Source organism: Cetorhinus maximus, chromosome 23 (genome assembly GCF_964194155.1).
Source record: "Cetorhinus maximus chromosome 23, sCetMax3.hap1.1, whole genome shotgun sequence".
NCBI lineage: Eukaryota > Metazoa > Chordata > Chondrichthyes > Lamniformes > Cetorhinidae > Cetorhinus > Cetorhinus maximus.
Genome location: NC_135901.1, coordinates 28,783,832 through 28,801,470, shown reverse-complemented (window position 1 = coordinate 28,801,470; position 17,639 = coordinate 28,783,832). Strand labels below are relative to the sequence as shown.

The 17,639-nt window shown below is 46.3% G+C and overlaps 3 protein-coding genes across 3 annotated transcripts in view; all 3 read left to right on the top strand.

Moving 5' to 3' along the window:
* LOC144696975 (uncharacterized) overlaps window positions 1-17,639 on the top strand; it is a 404,367-nt gene that overhangs the window by 24,706 nt on the left and 362,022 nt on the right. The gene's annotated exons all lie outside the window — the stretch shown is intronic.
* The window catches only part of LOC144697284 (uncharacterized), a 555,771-nt gene that overhangs the window by 383,288 nt on the left and 154,844 nt on the right, over window positions 1-17,639 (top strand). The gene's annotated exons all lie outside the window — the stretch shown is intronic.
* Window positions 425-9,234, top strand: LOC144697939 (uncharacterized). Its single transcript, XM_078569897.1, has 2 exons — window positions 425-524; window positions 7,850-9,234. The coding sequence occupies exons 1-2, from the start codon at window positions 425-427 to the stop codon at window positions 8,218-8,220; spliced, it is 471 nt and encodes a 156-aa protein (XP_078426023.1). The 3' UTR covers window positions 8,221-9,234.

Here is a 17,639-nt window from a genome sequence, read left to right as displayed (position 1 = left end):
ACAGGAAGAAGTTTTAGTCTGTGTGAAGCTCAATCTTCATTCAGACAAAGCCCGCGCTCTGATTGGCTGGAGGATTAGAGTCCTTCCGGTCCTCCATGTTCTCCCATTGGTCAATCTCCCGCCTGAAGTCAATGGGGCAGCGGAAGCCTTCGCCATCGCGGACGATTCGTTGACTCCCATGACGAGCTGAGCGGTTGGCCAAATGGGAACGACATACTCCGCACATGCGCAACTTTCCCTCTCCATCGGACATGCGCAGTCACCGGCCGCCCGCCCGCGCGGCGGATAGAGCGGTTTCCCCAGCGCGGCGCATTGTGGGAGCTGCGGCCGCCATTACTCATCCGGAGCCCAGTTTCCAAACTCCTGGGACTGGGATGGAAAGTGGGGGTGAGGGGCGCAGTGAACTCACCCTGACACAAAGTACATGTGGGTAGTCACTGGATTTGATTGTGACGCCCCCTTAGCAAAACAGTTTGTTAACTTCAGGTGTAAAGATTTAGGTGACATATTGGGAAGGGCAGCAGGTGAGTGTGAAACTGAACCCGAGAGTCAGCACCTTCAGGGGAGGAGAATTGGGGAAAAGCAGGAGGAGGATAATCGGATGAATTAGTGTTACAATCAATAGGGAGGAGGGAGTGGGTGGGGGACAGAGATTTATAGTTTGAGAGGGGGAAGAATGTTCTATGACAACTGTAATCGACAGTTCTGGATTTCTCCCCTTTACGTTTGTAGTCTTTTGTAATTTCCTTTTGCATTGAATTAGTAGGGAGGATTTGCAGACCCGAAACGCAAACCAAATATCACGTCAAGACCTGATAGATCACTCAACTTATCAGGACCTGACTATCATCAACCTTTGAATGCTGGATGAGAAATGTTTTGTCTCTCTATCCACTGAAAAGTTTTCAGCTATCCGTGTGAGGCTTCAATTGGTCATCCAGATTGGTGATGGAGAACAGTAACCTGACAAGGGATGAACTATATAAACATGGCAGTGGGGGAGGGGGGGTGGGGGGTGTGGGGGGAGCTTTGAGAAAGCAGCCAAGCTTGAAACTTAACCATGCAGTCACAGTGGGGAGAAGCCATTCACCTGCTGCATGCGTGGGAAGGGATTCATTTGCTCATCCACCCTGCTTAGACGCTAACAAGTTCACACTGTGGAGAGGCCCTTTGCTCGCTCCCAGTGTGTGAAGAGGTTCAGGGATTCCTCTCAGCTGCTAGGACACCGTGAGATGCCAGTCACCTGCTCTGAATGTTAGAAGGGATTCACTCATTCATTGAGCTTGACAACATATCAATGAGCTCACACCGGAGAGACCAGTCACCTGCTCCAACTCGGAAGGGGCTCATTCAGTCAGCCAAGCTGCTGGCAAACCAGTGAGTTCATACTGGGGAGAGGTCATTTAAATGCTTCATGTGTGGGAAGGAATTCAGCCAATCCTCCAGCCTGTTGATACACCAGTGAGTTCACATCAGGGAGAGGTTGTTTAAATGTTCTGTGTGTGTGAAAGGATGTCACACCAGCGACTTCAAGTTTGACTGTAAGAGTTGGATGAGATATTGCAGAGCTCTGAGGTGCAAAGGGATCTGCGTGTCTTAATGCATAAATCACAAAAGCCTAGTATGCAGGTACAGCAAGTAATTGGGAAGGCCAATAGAATGTTATCATTTATTGCGAAGGGAACCGAATACAAAAGTGAGGAGGTTAAGCTTCAGTTATACAGATAAACCCTACCCAGAATGCAGCATGATGGGCTGAGTAAGGAGAAGCTGAGTTCAAGTTTTGAAAACCTGGAGATAAAAAGGAGCTGGTTTATACACTGACCCGGAGGTAAAGGGGCTCATGTGTACACTGGCCCGGAGGTAAAAGGTCTTGTGTGTACACTGACCAGAGCTGAAGAGATTTGTGTATGCACTGACCCGGAAATAAAGGGGCTTGTGTATGCACTGACCCGGAAATAAAGGGACTTGTGTATGCACTGACCCGGAGGAAAAGGGGTTTGTGTATATACAGACCCTAGGTTAAAGGCGTTTGTATATGTACAGCCCCTGAACTAAAAGGGACGTGTGTACACACAGACCCTGAGCTAAACGGGGTTATGTACATACAGAGCCTGAATGAAAAGGGGTTTCCTTGAGAAGAAAGTGCACTTCTTTACACACTGACCCGAACCCTAATCGGAACCTTTCAATGTTTTTACTGGTTAAATATGTTATCCAGTCAAAGTTAAAAGACGTACACAAGGACCTTGGTCCTTACAACTCAAGACTGTTTGTGTTTCATCAAAGCCCCCTCTTTGTCCATTGTTCATCTTCCCATATCTAAGCTAAAACCATCTGCCCCTTCCCTATCTGAGAGAGGAGTACCCACTTAATCTAATTTAAGTCATACTTTTGTCTCCAGCCTGACTCACAAGGCTGTGCAATATCCATCTGGTTTTCCTTAACTGTTGATAAGTTTAACATCAATGGCTGTCTGGAGATATAAGTTTGATCAGCAAATTCTTACTGTGTTTTCTTTTAATATATTTAATTTCCTCCTAGAGGTTTAAGTTGATGCGGGCAGATGGTTTTAGCTTAGATATGGGAAGATGAACAATGGACAAAGAGGGGGCTTTGAGAAAACACACGCAGCCTTGAGTTGTAAGAACCAAGGTCCTTGTGTTTCAACTTTGATTAGATAATATAATTATGTATACATCCTTTACAATAATTGGTTAGCAAAATCACATGTGTATGTGCTCAATATGATAGAGATAGTATGGAACTGGTGTGTCAGTTATCAATTGGATGAATTCAAATGTACTCAAATGATAAGAAAAAGTACAAAAGTAATTAAATGTAATCAACCTGGGAGTTGGGTCTTCATTCTTAGGAATGATTGCGGCTCTCTTGCATATGCTTGAATAAAACCAGTTAAAAGGAGGCTTGAGTCTCGTGTGGTCATTGCGGCATCAGAGCGTGTAACATCTCTTCTTCAACCCTAAACCTAACCATTACCCTAAACCTAACGCTAAACCCAACCATAACCCTAAACATAACCATAACCCTAAACCTTATCCTAAACCCAATCATAATCCTAAACCTAACCATAACCCTAAACCTAACCATAACCATAAACCTAACCCTAAACCGAAACATAACCCTAAACCGAACCATAACCCAAACCTAACCCTAAGTCTAACCATAAAATTAACCATAACCCAAACCTAACCCTAAGCCCAACCATAAACCTAACCATAATCCCAAACCTAACCCTAAACCGAACCATAGCCCTGCAACTAACCCTAAACCTAATCATAGCCCTATACCTAACTGTAAACCTAACCGTAGCCCTCAACCTAACCCTAGAGTACTGTGTGCAGTTCTTGTTGCCACATTATAAGAAGGATGTGTTTGCACTGGAGGGGGTGCAGAGGAGATTCACCAGGATGTTGCCTGGGATGAAACATTTAAGTTATGAAGAGAGGTTGGATAGACTTGGGTTGTTTTCGTTGGGGCAGAGAAGACTGAGGGGCGACCTGATCGAGGTGTACAAGATTATGAGAGGCATGAACAGGGTGGATAGGGAGTAGTTGTTCCCTTTAGTTGAAGGGTCAGTAACAAGGAGACATAAGTGAGGGACAGGAGGTTTAAGGGGGCATGTGAGGAAAAAGTTCTTTACCCAGTGGGTGGTGATGGTCTGGAATGCACTGCCTGGGAGGGTGGTGGAGGCGGTTGGCCTCACATCCTTTAAAAAGTACCTGGATGAGCACTTGGCACATCATAACATTCAAGGCTATGGGCCAAGTGCTGGTAAATGGGATTAGGTAGGTAGGTCAGGTGTTTCTCACGTGTCGGTGCAGACTCAGTGGGCTGAAGGGCCTCTTCTGCACTGTGATTCTGTGCTTCTGTGATAAACATAACCATAATCCTAAACCTAAACCTAACCATAAACCTAACCATAAACCTACCAATAACCCTAAACCTAACCATAACCCTAAACCTAACCCTATGGCTAAACCCAACACTAACCATTAACCGGAACATACACTAACCTAGAAATAAACCTAACGCTAACCGGGGATCCCAGACCTTCCCCTGAATCACGTGGTACCTTGTAGATGGTGGACAGGCTTTGCAGTCAGCACCTTCCAAACCTATGGCCCCTCCCACCTAGAAGGACAAGGGCAACAGATGCATGGGAACACCACCACCTGAAAGTTCCCCTCCAAGCCACAGACCATCAGGATTCAGAACCATATCATCATTCCTTCACTGTCACCGGGTCGAAACCCTGGAACGCCCTTCCTAACATTTTTCCACATTATACTCCATCTGCAAATGTTCTCCCACTCACTTAGCCTGTCTATATATTTTTACAGACTCCCTAGGTCCTCTGGACAATTTACAAGGTCCCACAAACAGCAAGACGATAATGACCAGATGATCAGTTTTTGTGATGTTGATTGAGGGATAAATATTGACCAAGACACCGAGGATAACTCCCCTGCTCTTCTTGGAGAATAATGACATGGGATTTTTATATCCACCCAAGCAGGCAAATGGAGCTACGGTGTAACATCTCATCTGAAAGACGGCACCTCCAACAGGGCAACACTCCCTCAGTACTGCACTGGAGGGTCAGCCGTGAGTTTTGTGCTCAATTCCTGAATGGCGACGGAAGCCCAGAAGCTTGGGACTCAGAGGCAGAAGTGTTACCCACTGAGCTCTGACAGACAGTGAGGTGAAGATGAGTGGGCGGAGGCATGTGTGGAGAATAAAAACCATCACAGAACAGGTGGGCCGAATGGTCTGTTTCACTGATGGAATTTTATGTAATTTCAATAAGTGGAACATTTCAGACACGGAATTGTCGATTTCACACGAAGGATTTGTTTGGTGTGATGCTGAAAGTGAACTGTCTTATTGTAAAATAATTTCAGCTGGGAGTCTCTGAATGAATGAGGAGAGATCACAAGCAGCAGTTCTTAAAGAGACACTGCTCACCCAGCAAATCAACAATCCCAACTTATCCCAAAACAAGGACATGACACAGGGTGTTCAATCCAAATCTGATTCATTCCACTTACATCCAGAATATTAAACTCCAGCTCAGTTACAGGGTCATTAACATGAGCATAAATAAACCCCAACGGTCAGGATGGATATGGTTTAGAGTCATAGAGTCATAGGGGTCTACAGCACAGAAAAAGTTCCTTTGGCCCATCGAGTCTAGGCCGGTAAAACAAGTACCTAACGATTCTAATCCCATTTTCCAGCACTAGGCCCATAGCCTTGTATGCCATGGCATCGCAAGTGCACATCCAAATACTTCTTAAATGTTATGAGGGTTTGTCCCTTGATCTGATTAACAGCAGCAACTTCTCTAACTATAAATCTCTGCCCCCTCGTACTCCTTCCTCCCTATTCATTGCAACCCTAAATGATGAGACTATCCTCCTTCTGCTTTTCCCCCAATTCTTCTCCCCTGAAGGTCTGGTTCAGTTTCGCACTAAGCTGTTGTCCTCCCCAATATGACACCCAGCTGTCGAAATCTTTGCACCTGAAGTTAACAAACTGTTTTGCTCAAATCCAGTGACTACCCACATGTACTTTGTGTCAGGGCGGGGTTACTGCGCCCCTCACCCCCACTTTCCATCCCAGTCCCATGAGTGTGGAGACTTGGCTCCAGATGAGTAATGGCGGCCGCAACTTCCACAATGCCTCGCGCTGGGAAAACCGCTCTATCCGCCGCGCGGGCGGGCGGCCCAGGACTGCGCATGTCCGAGGGAGAGGGGAAGCTGCGCATATGTGGGAGAGCGTCCACCCCTTCCTGTCCATGCTGAGGGGCTGACCAATGGGAAAAGTTGGAGGACCAGAAGGACTCTAGTCCTCCAGCCAATCAGAGGGCGAGCTTTGTCTGAATGAAGATTCAGCTTCACACAGACTCAAACTTCCTCCTGTGTCCAACATCTGTGAGTAAAAGACTTTCTTTTTTCCCCCTTTCCATTTCTTTTCTCATTCTGGGGGGAAATTGTTGACTTGCAGGAACTGAAGGGAAAGGAAGTGAATCCAGGGAGAGTGCAGACTCTGGAAAGGTTGGCCCAGGTCTCTCTCTCTCTCTTAAAGACATTGACATCCTTTGCTCCCTCAGCTTGACACATTTATTTGTCTGGCTCAAAGGACGGTCTCTTTCCTAATGTTCACAATTAAAGGGGTGGTTTCCCCAGGAGATGGCTGACATTTAAAGGGACAATTTCAGGGTGTTTAACTGTCCTGTATTTTCAGGGATTGCTCCTTATTTTGCCTTTTGTCCCGTATTTCTAGGTCAGCCTGTGTGTGGGTAACTGATCCCGGGAGTCTCCAGGGTGAGTTTGAGTGATTCGAGTAGGACTGCAAGTGAGCGAGTCGGCCAGCAGAGAGATGATGATGTTGTGACTGACAAGATAAGTTGTAAGTTTTGACAGCAGCTGTGGAGGGAAAGACAGAGTTAACGTTTTGAGTCTGTATCACTCTTCTTCAGAGTCATACAGACTCGAAACGTTAATTCTGTCTTTCTCTCCACAGATGCTCTCAGACCCGCTGAGATGTTCCAGCGTTTATCTTTGTTTTGGATTTCCAGCATCCGCAGTATTTCACCTTTATATAAGTTGTAAGTTTTAGTTGATTTTAAGCTCCACCCCCACCCCTCAACCCACTATTATTGTGTCAAGACCCCTCCTCCCCACCCCCTCTCATATTGAATCCCAAAAGCTCCCAACCTGCCCTCATGGTCACGAGCATCCCACCACCACCCATTCCTCCACCCATGCCTTCAGACGGCTGAAGTGTCCCTTATTTTACTTTGTAAGAATTTTGCCCCCTGGACAATATAGTAATAGAGGACAAATATATGTCTGATGTTCTGACAGGGGACACTTTAGATATATTGCATATAGTTCTGCAATGAAGTTAATTTATTATCCTTTCCAGTCTTGTAGTATAGGACTGTAGCACGTTATATATTTCCAATCATAGAGTCAATACGGCACAGGAGGTGTCCATTTGACAACTCGAGTCCATGCCGACCCTCTGTAGAACAATCCAGTCAGCCCCATTACCCCTCGATATCCCCATTCCCCTGTATGTTCATTTCCTTCAATCATCTATCCAATTTAATTTTTATATGATTGATCGTCTCTGCATCCATCATCCTCGTAGGCATTGGGTTCCCAAGTCAGCACCACTCACTGCTGAAATAAAGTTCTTCCCCACAGCACCATGTATCTCTAATCATGTAATAGAGTACTGTGTATTGCACACATTTTTAGTGCTGTAATGTTGAGTGTATATTAGGTACAGCAGAGTGAGAATGGAGGGAGAATGATGGCTTTTGTAAATTCCTTTTACAGAATATTAGAAGGGGAGGATTTCCAGACAGAAATCGCAAACCAAATGTCAAGATCTGACAGTCACTCAAATCATCAGGACCTGAATATCATCGGCCTTTGAATCTAGAAGGAGAAATGTTTGTCTGTTCTGTCTGATTCAATAGGTTTTAAACATCAGTGTGACTGGAAAAGCACCGAGACACACACACAAGTGAGAGTGTTTCCAGTGCACTGACTGTGAAAAGAACTTTAACCAGTTACACAGCCTGAAAAAGCATCACACCGTTCACAGTGAGGAGAGACATTATACATGTTCTGTGTGAGGACAGGCTTCAACTGATTGTCGGAGCTGGAGAGACACAAGGACACCTGCACCATGGGGAAACCGTGGAAATGTGGAGACTGTGAGAAGGGATTCAAATCCCCATCTGACCTGGAAACTCATCGCCGCAGTCACACCGGGGAGAGGCCGTTCATCTGCTCTGTGTGTGGAAAAGGATTCACTCAGTTACCCCACCTGCAGACACACCAGCGACTTCACACTGGGGAGAGGCCCTTCACTTGCTCTGAGTGTGGGAAGGGATTCACTCGGTCATCCAATCTGCTGACACACCAGCAAGTTCACACTGGGGAGAGGCCGTTCACCTGCTCTGAGTGTGGGAAGGGATTCATTCAGTCATCCAATCTGCTGACACACCAGCACATTCACACTGGGGAGAGGCCATTCACCTGCTCTGAATGTGGGAAGGGATTCATTCAGTCATCCGACCTGCTGACACACCAGCGAGTTCACACTGGGGAGAGGCCATTCACCTGCTCTGAGTGTGGGAAGGGATTCATTCGGTCATCCCAACTGCGGACACACTAGCGGGTTCACACTGGGGAGAGGCCATTCACCTGCCCTGAGTGTGGGAAGGGATTCATTAATTCATCAAACCTGCGGGCACACCAGCGAGTTCACACTGGGGAGAGGCCCTTCACCTGCTCTGACTGTGGCAAGAGATTCACTCGGTCATCCCAGCTGCAGACACACCAGCGAGTTCACACTGGGGAGACACCATTCACCTGCCCTGAGTGTGGGAATGCATTCAATGATTCATCCACCCTGTTAAAACACCAGCGAGTTCACAAGTGATTCCAGGGGTTGTATTCTGCTGTTATTGATGTTGTTAATCACATCCAGGACCGAGCCATGTTCATTCTGACACTTGGTGCAGTGGGAGGGTCGGAGGGTTTCTTTCTGCTGGACTGGCTGTTGAGAAAGGGGGGAGGGTCCAGTAGAGCAAAAGGGAAAGTCAGGGATTGGTTAGAGGGTGAGGGAGATTAAATAAAAAAAATGTCATGGAACAAAAGACAAAGGGAGTGATGATGGTTGTAGTAAAGAAACAAAGCATTGGCCCAGAGTAAGTGTTAATGGCAGAATAAAGGACAACTCTGTCTGAAAGCAAAAACATGAAAACAAGATGCAGACTGGCACTTGGCCAAGAATAAAAATCAAAACAGAGGACAGAGTTGACAGTCTGAAGTTGTTGAACTCAATGTTGAGTCCAGGAGGCTATAAAGTGCCTCATCGGAGGGTGAGGTGCTGTTCGTCCAGCTTGTGTTGGGCTTCTCGGGAACATTGCAGCAGGCCGAGGACAGAAATGTGAGCATGAGAGCAAGGTGGTGAATTATAATGGCAGCAACTGGAAGGTCAGGGTCATGCTTGTGGACTGAGCGGAGGTGTTCCACAAAGAGGGCAGGGAACAGGGGACAGGTGAATTAAAGAGAAACCATTTGGGTCCAGAACATTGTGCACATCCTTTTACTCTGGTTGTCTTTGATCCTCAAGTAATTTTCTGTTTTTTTAACCATGTTCAGTTTCATTACAAACTTTCATCAGTTAAAAATATTTGATTTTTCTGGAGTTTTCATGATTAGATTTCTGCACTTTAGGGAAAGTGGGTGAGAGGGGTTGGCAGGCACTTTAACAGAAAGTGAGTCCCTCTAAGGTAATTGGCAAAGGAGCCAGAAGGGGAGATGAGATTTTATTTTTTGACGCAGCGAGTTGTTCTGATCAGCCTGAAAGCGGATTCAACAGTATATTTCCAAAGGGTAAATACTTGAAAGGTAAGAAAGGTTGGCCAATGTGAAACGCCATTCTCCGCACATGTGGAGCTTCCCCTCTCCCTTGGACATGCACAGTCCCGGGCCGCCAGCCCACGTGGCGGATAGAGCTGTTTCCCCAGCGCGGGGGATTGTGGGAACTGCGGCCGCCATTACCCATCCGGAGCCCAAACTCCTGGGACTGGGATGGAAAGTGGGGGTGGGGGGCGCAATGACCCCACCCTGACACAAAGTACATGTGGGTAGTCACTAGGTTTGATTGTGACGCTCCCTTCGCAAAATAATTTGTTAAGTTCAGGTGTAAAGATTTAGACACCTGGGTGACATATTGGGGAGGGCAACAGGTGAGTTTGAAACTGAACCCGAGAGTCAGCACCTTCAGGGGAGGCAAGTTAGGATCTGACAGATTAATCCTATTCATCAGGCTTTGAATATCATTGGTCTTTGAATCTAGGAGGAGGAATGTTTCTCCCTTCCATCCATAGGAAAAGATTTCAAACATCAGTGTGAATAGAAAAGCACCGAGGCACACACACCCGAGTGAGAGTGTTCCAGTGCACTGACTGTGGAAAGAGCTCTAACCAGTTACGCAATCTGAAAAAACATCACACCATTCACTGCAGGGACAGATGATAACAACTCATCTCACCTGCTCCATGGCTTCAACACACCCATTTTGTCCACACAGGTGCACCTGAAGGGTTCACAGTGTGAGGTCTCTACAAAATCCCACGATTCTGGAGCTGAGGGCCTCTGACAGTGTCCAGGGGTTCAACAGAAAACACGGTGATGGGATTTCAAACACAGAACATCTTTCTCACCACAGGGCAGTTTAAGTCTGGTAAAATGTCTCTTTTCCAGCAGTGGCTCCTCAGGTCAGTAAGCTCCCAACATGGCGTTTGAGAGCATTTTCTAAACCAGATTTGGAGGTGACCTGATTTGCCCCCGTTCTCCTTTACTGTTACTTACAGATTTTCCTGATGGCTCCCTCTGTTACCTTTTGCCTCCGATATTTCTTTCTGGGTTATTTCTCTACCTCTGTTTGCGCTTCTGATACTGTTTTGGTTCCTTCAATCCAAAATCTGAGACCATCAAATACAGAAACAAGACACAGGCAATGTGATGGGAAATGTACAGAACTGGACCAGTTTTCTTCAATAGAGAAACTCTGCTGCCCATCTCCCAACTCACACTCAGCCCCGTTCACCTATCACCCCCTGTGCTCACTGACCAACATTGGCTCCCACTCAAGCAATGCCTCCATTTAAAAAATTTCCTCCTTGGGCCCGATCTTACCTTTGTAAAAGTGAATGGGATTTTGAATGAGTTAAAATCGGGCCCATTCTTTTCAAATCCCTCCATGATCTCGCCCCTCCCCATCTCTGTAATCTCCTCCATCTCTATAACCCTCTGAAATACCTGTGCTCCTCTCATGCTGGAGCATCCTTGCTTTTAATCGCTCCACCATTAGCGGCCGTGTCTTCAACTGCTTGGCTCCCAAGGTCTGGAATTCCTCCCTAACCCTCTCCAACTGCCTGTATTGCTTTTCACCTTTAATACTCTCCCTAAAACCTAACTCTTTGTCCAAGCTTTTGATGATCTGACCTAATTTTTAAAAATTCATTCATGGGATGTGGATACCACTGGCTAGGCCAGCATTTATTGCCCATCCCTAGTTGCCCTTGAGAAGGTGGTGGTGAGCTGCCTTCTTGAACCACTGCAGTCCATTTGATGTACATACACCCACCGTGCTGTTAGGGAGGGAGTTCCAGGATTTTAACCCAGCAGCCGTGAAGGAACAGCGATATAGCTCCATGTCAGGATGGTGAGTAGCTTGGAGGGGAACTTGCCAGGTGGTGGTATTCCCATCTACCTGCTGCCCTTGTCCTTCTAGTTGGTAGTGGTGGTGGGTTTGGAAGGTGCTGTCGAAGGAGCCTTGGTGAATTCCTGCAGTGCAGCTTGTAGATGGCACACACTGGCTGCTACTGTGTGTTGGTGGTGGAGGGAGTGAATATTTGTGGATGTGGTGCCAATCAAGCGGGCTGCTTTGTCCTGGACAGTGTCAAGCTTCTTGAGTGTTGTGGGAGCTGCACTCATCCAGGCAAGTGGGGAGTATTCCATTACACTCTTAATCTATTGCTCCCAGATTCTGATCCATTGTTGTAACATTCCAAACGATTGCTCTCAGATTCTGATCCAATGTTAGAACGTTCCATTCTTTTGTTCTCAGATTCTGATCCATTGTTGTAACATTCCAACCTCTTGTTCTCAGATTCTGATCTCTCCTCTCCCTCTCTCTGCAGCCGCTGATCCCTTTTAGTGTGGGAGGTGATGCTCCCACTGACATGATGGGATAACACATTGAAAGAAGTCCCTTCTTAACAGAAGAGGGAAACTCTCCTGTGACACAATTAGGATCCATAGAGACTGATGTTAATTTCAGCCACTGAACAAACAGGTTCAGTTAACCCCTTTCAATCCAACCCTTTTTTATATCACAATACAGTCGAACATTTACCCGGCCTGGATGGGATATATGAGGGTCAGTGAGGGAAGGGATTGTGAAAATAGTGGAGGGGCCAACCATAATATTTCAACCTTGCTTGGATATGGGAGAGGTACCTGAGGGCTGGAGGGTTGTAAATGTTCCACCCTGTTTAGAAAAGGAGAGAGGGGTAACCTCTGACTGAAGTGACGGAGCAGTCAGCATAATGTTGGTTATGAGGAAATTTCTGAGGTCATAATCGAGGGCAAGAGTTAAAAAACGCTTTACAAATGAACAGAAATGTGTATACGTTAATGGAAAATCATATCTGATAAGCTTAATGGAGTTCATTGTAAGTAACGAGAGGGTTGATGAGGGAAGTGAGGTTGATGTTATGCATTTGAAGAAAGTGTGATCAAGTCCCATTTAATGGAGTTATTATAGAAACTAAAATCCATGGATTAAAAGGACAGTAACAGTGTGGATATAGAGGTTGGCTAGGAGACAGAAAGCAGTGAGAAGTGGTGAACGATGGTTATTCAGACTGGAGGGGAATATAGAGTGATGTTCACTGAGGGTCGATATTAGGACCACTGCTCCTTGCGATACACATAAATAACATAGGCTTCTTTATAAAGACATTTGTAGATCACAGGAAGTTGGAATTTTAAACAGTGAGGTGGATAGTAGTCAGTTTCCGGAAGATATATACTGATTGGTGAAATGGAGAGACACGGAGTAAATGAAATTGAATTCAGGGACGTGTGAAGGGTACATTCTGGAGGCGGAATGAGGAGAGGCAATATGAACTAACTAGGACAATTTTAAATGGCCTACAGGAACCGAACGGATACATGTACACATTTCTTTATCGCTGGAAGGACAAGTTGATAAGATTGTTAAAAATGTACAGGATAGGATACAGAATAAATACAAATATAGGATATTGGACTTTATAAATAGAGGCAAAGATTGAAAAAACAAGGAAGTTTTTTACATCACTGCTTAGTCCTTAGCTGAGGAATTGTGTCCAGCTCTGGTGATGACACAGTAGAAAGGATGTGAGGGTGTTGGAGAGGAGATTGACTGGGATGACGTCAGGGATGAGGGATTTCAGTTACATGGGGAGACTAGAGAAGGATGTGAAGGTCTTGGAGAAAGAACAGAGGAGATTGACTGGGATGCTGCCAGGGAAGGCAGATTTCAGTTACATGGGGAGACCAGAGAAGCTGGGATTGTTCTCCTTAGGTCAGTGAAGATAAAGGGGAATTGAACAGAGGTCTCCAAATTAATGTGGAGTTTTGCGAGAGTACAGAATAAGGAACAGTAACAAGATTTACAATAATTGGCAAAAAAAGCCAAGGGGACATAAAGAGAACAACTTTTATAATCTGGAATACACGGCCTGGAGACATGATGGAGCAGGTTCAAGAGTAAAGTTTCGAGCGAGTGTGCACGATGCCTACATCCTAAGTTGCTCACAGATCTCTGATATCTTCCAGGGTCCACAGTGGCTGCAGAGTTGGGTCCTTGGGAACAAGGACTACCCGCAAAGGCCGTGGCTGATGACACCCGTGCAGGGGCCTCAGACTGCAGCAGAGTGGCGCTATAATGAGGCTCATGCAGCAGCTCGCAACTTGGTGGAGCAGACCATCGGGATGCTGAAGATGTGGTTCCGGTGCCTGGGCCAGTCTGGTAGAGCCCTGTAATACAGTCTGCATAGGGGGTCATGCATCATCATCGACTGCTGCTCCCCACTGCAATGGGGAGAGGAGGAGATGGAGGAGCTGCACGCCTCCTCCAATGAGGAGGATGCCGATGGGGATGAGGGTGAGGTGGTCCTCGGTGGTGACGATGACAAGGATGAGGCTCTCGCACTGGCTAGACGAGGCGGGCACACCTGTGAGGTCCTCATAGCTGCCACATTTGTGGAGGATGATGGCGACATGCAGTGAGGTGTCTCCATAGAGCCTCACATCGCAGCTGTGAACGTTTGGCTGTGAGAATGCTCCTGTCATGGAGATGCAGTGGAGGCCCTAATAGTCGCTAAATCGCAGGAGGATGATGACAACATGCAGTGAGGACACTTCATAGATCTTCACCTAGCCTCTGAGAATGTCTGACTCCTGTCTGGCTGAGGGCAGCTCGCTTGCGATCTCTGATCAGGGCCAACTCAGAGATGCAGCCATGAAACTTTAGATGCATCTGATGCTATGTCTGCCTTCAGCAGCTCAGCCCTTCAGGAGCTGGTGCACAGCATCATTGGTTGCAGATGCTGGTGTGTTGGGGGCCAGCCCCAACTTAGAGGCGCTGGGAGCACAGAGAGAGTATGAGAGAACTCCATGGTGCCTTCCCATTACATTCTGGCAGAAATGACCAGCACTGCCTAGCTGCAGGCATTAGTATTGTTTCCAGGGAGCGTGAGGCTGGATCATCACTGTGGCCTGAAGGCCACACCGAGCACAGGGAAGAGGCCCTGGACTGAGCCACCTACCTTTATCTTGTGCAGAAAGGTTTCACATCTGAGTGACAAGAACACTGCTTGAAGGGTTGAAATCCTTGAAAGTTGACAAGTCACCAGGGCCAGATAGATTGTTTCCGAGGCTGCTGAAGGAAGTCAGGGAGGAGATAGCAGAAGCTCTGAGGATGATTTTCCAATCTTCACTAGATACAGGGGAGGTACCGGAGGACTGGAGAATTGCAAACGTAGTTCCATTGTTTAAAAAGGGATCAAAGGAAATGCCAAACAATTATAGGCCAGTTAGTCTTACATCAGTGGTGAGCAAATTAGTAGAATCAATCCTGAGAGATAGGATTAACTGTCATGTGGAAAGGTATGGACTAGTCAGGGATGGTAGGCATTGATTTGTTAAAGGAAGGTCTTGCCTCACAAATTTGATTGAATTCTTTGAGGAAGTGACAAGAAGGGTTGATGAAGGTAGTGCAGTGGATATTGTGTACATAGATTTTAGCAAGGCATTTGACAAGGTCCCACATAGCAGATTGGTCAGGAAAGTAAAAGCCCATGGGATTCAGGGTAATGTGGCAAAATGGATAAAAGGTTGGCTTTGTAACAGGAAACAAAGGGTAATGATCAATGGATGCCCTTGCAAATGGAAAGTTGTCTCAAGTGGTGTTCCACAGGGCTCGGTGTTGGGACCCCTGCAGTTTGTGTTATATATTAACGATTTGGATGAGAACGTGGGGGGCACGATTGGGAAATCTGCAGATGACACAAAGATTGGCCGAGTAGTGGATAGCGTAGAGGATAGCCAAAAATCTCCAAAACAATATAGATGGGTTGGTGGAGTGGGCGGTAAAGTGGCAGATGGATTTTAACATAAAGAAGTGTGAGGTCATACATTTACGGAGGTCAAACAGTTACAGGGATTACACAATAAATGGGAATACACTAAGGGGGTAGATGAAGTGAGAGATCTTGGCGTACAAGTACACAGGTCCCTGAAGGCAGCAGTTCAAGTAGACAAGGTTGTAAAGAAGGCATATGGAATGCTCTCCATCATTGGCAGAGGTTAGGAATATAAAAGTAAGGATATAATGTTGGAATTGTATAAAACACTGGTGAGGCCACAACTGGAGTATTGTGTGCAGTTCTGGTCACCACATTACAGGAAGGACGTAATAACTCTGGAGAGAGTGCAGGGGAGGTTTACAAGAATGTTTCCAGGGTTAGAAAAGTGTAGCTATGAGGAGAGATTGGATAGGTTGGGGTTATTTTCCTTAGAACAAAGAAGGCTGAGAGGTGACTTGATTGAGGTGTACAAAATTACGAGGGGAATAGATAGAGTGGACAGGATAAAATTGTTTCCCTTGGTGGAGAATTCTAGAACCAGGGTACATAGATTCAAGATAAGTGGCAGAAGGTGTAGGGCAGACATGAGGAAGAACCTTTTTACGCAAAGGGAAGTGGGTGCCTGGAATTCGCTGCCCAAGTTGGTGGCAGAGGCAGAAACTCTAAACTCTTTTAAAAAGTACCTGGATCTGCACCTTACATGCTGTAAGCTGCAGGGCTATTGGCCGGGTGCAGGAAGGTGGGATTAGATAGGGCACCTGGGTGTCCTCAGGCTGGCATGGACACGATGAGCTGAATGGCCTCCTTCTGTGCTGGAACTTTTCTATGGTTCTATGGTTTCTATGGTTCTACTCCATTCACCTTGTCTCCAATTGCAGCATTCACAGTCAGCAGCAGCAGCAGCATCCTGTGAATCAACGCAGCTTCCCTTTAAGAGGGACTGACTGCCTTTAAGAGCTGGAGACTGTCTGAAACTCGCGCCAGTCTCACACACTGTTAGAGCCCCTGTTGAGCATGTGTTGTGCTGGGCAGCAGGGAGATCTGATGGAAATGAGGAGGCAGCACGCAGCCCCAACAGGAACAGACGCAGGCAGATCGCAAATCGTGACTCCTACACCCGAAAAGTAGCAAAAACCTTCCTTTCCCTGTGTCTCTATGTTCCTTTTCTCTCTTTCACTCTGTCTGTCTGTCTCCAGACCTTCACTTTCTGTCTCTTCCTCTTTGAGTCAGAGATTGGTGAAACACAGAAGGAGTCATTCACCATCCAGCTCTGTGTCTGTCACACTGATCCGAGCAGAAGTTCCTCTGTCACTCTGACCTGCACAGCCACATGTCAGAGATGAAACAGGGGAAGAGCATTGTGTCAGTGTTGTTTCTTTGTGAGAGCTATTTCATTCTGTGCAATGAGTTCCAATCGCTCCTCATTCCCCAGACCCCTCTGTTTCCTTTTCAAGTATTTGTTAAATTCCCTTTTGAAAGATATTATTGAATCTACTTCCACCATGTTTTCAGGCAATGAATTCCAGATCCCAACAACTCGCTATTGAAGATAATTTTCCTCATTTCACCGATGTTTCTTTGTCAATTACCTTATTCCTTATGTCTTCTTATTCCTGAAATTTCAGCCACTTGAACCAGTTTTACCTTAATTACTCTGTCAAAACCTTTCATGAATTTGAAATTCTAGATTAAATCTCTCCTTACCCTATAGTCTTCTAAAGAGAGCAATCGGGCCTTTTCTAATCTCTCCGTGTAACTGAATTCCCATATCCCCGGAACCATTCTAGTAAATCACCTCTGCATTTTCACTAAGTCATTGAAATTCTGGCCAACGTGTGCTCCTTTGAATTGGACACAATACTCCAGCTGGGATCTAACTAATCTAATTATGTCATCTTCCTGACTTTTGTTCCTTTTTATTGTAATATGCCTTTAAGGGGTATCAGCATGACATCACTAGAAGGGAAGTCTGTCATGTGATCCTGTCTTAGTTTCACTTATGCCTTTCAGCAGAGCATGTGCTCACACATGTGCACGCACACACACATGAGGCGCTGTAGGCATCAGCAGCAGCAGAACTGTGCTTGAACACAATCTGCAACCTCATATCCCCCACTCTACCATTATCATCAAGCCAGGGGAATCAACCCTGGTTCAAAGGAGAGTGCAGGAGGACATGTCAAGAGCAGCACCAGGCAAATGAGGTGTCAACCTGGTGAAGCTACAGCACAGGGCTTCTTTCGTGCCAAACAGCATAAGCAGCACGCAGTAGACAGAGGTACTGGACTCTGCAAAGCCTATGAGCCCTGACAACATACCGGCAACAGTGCTGAAGATTTGTGCTCCAGTCCCAGCTTTACCCTTAGCCAAGCTGTTCCACTAC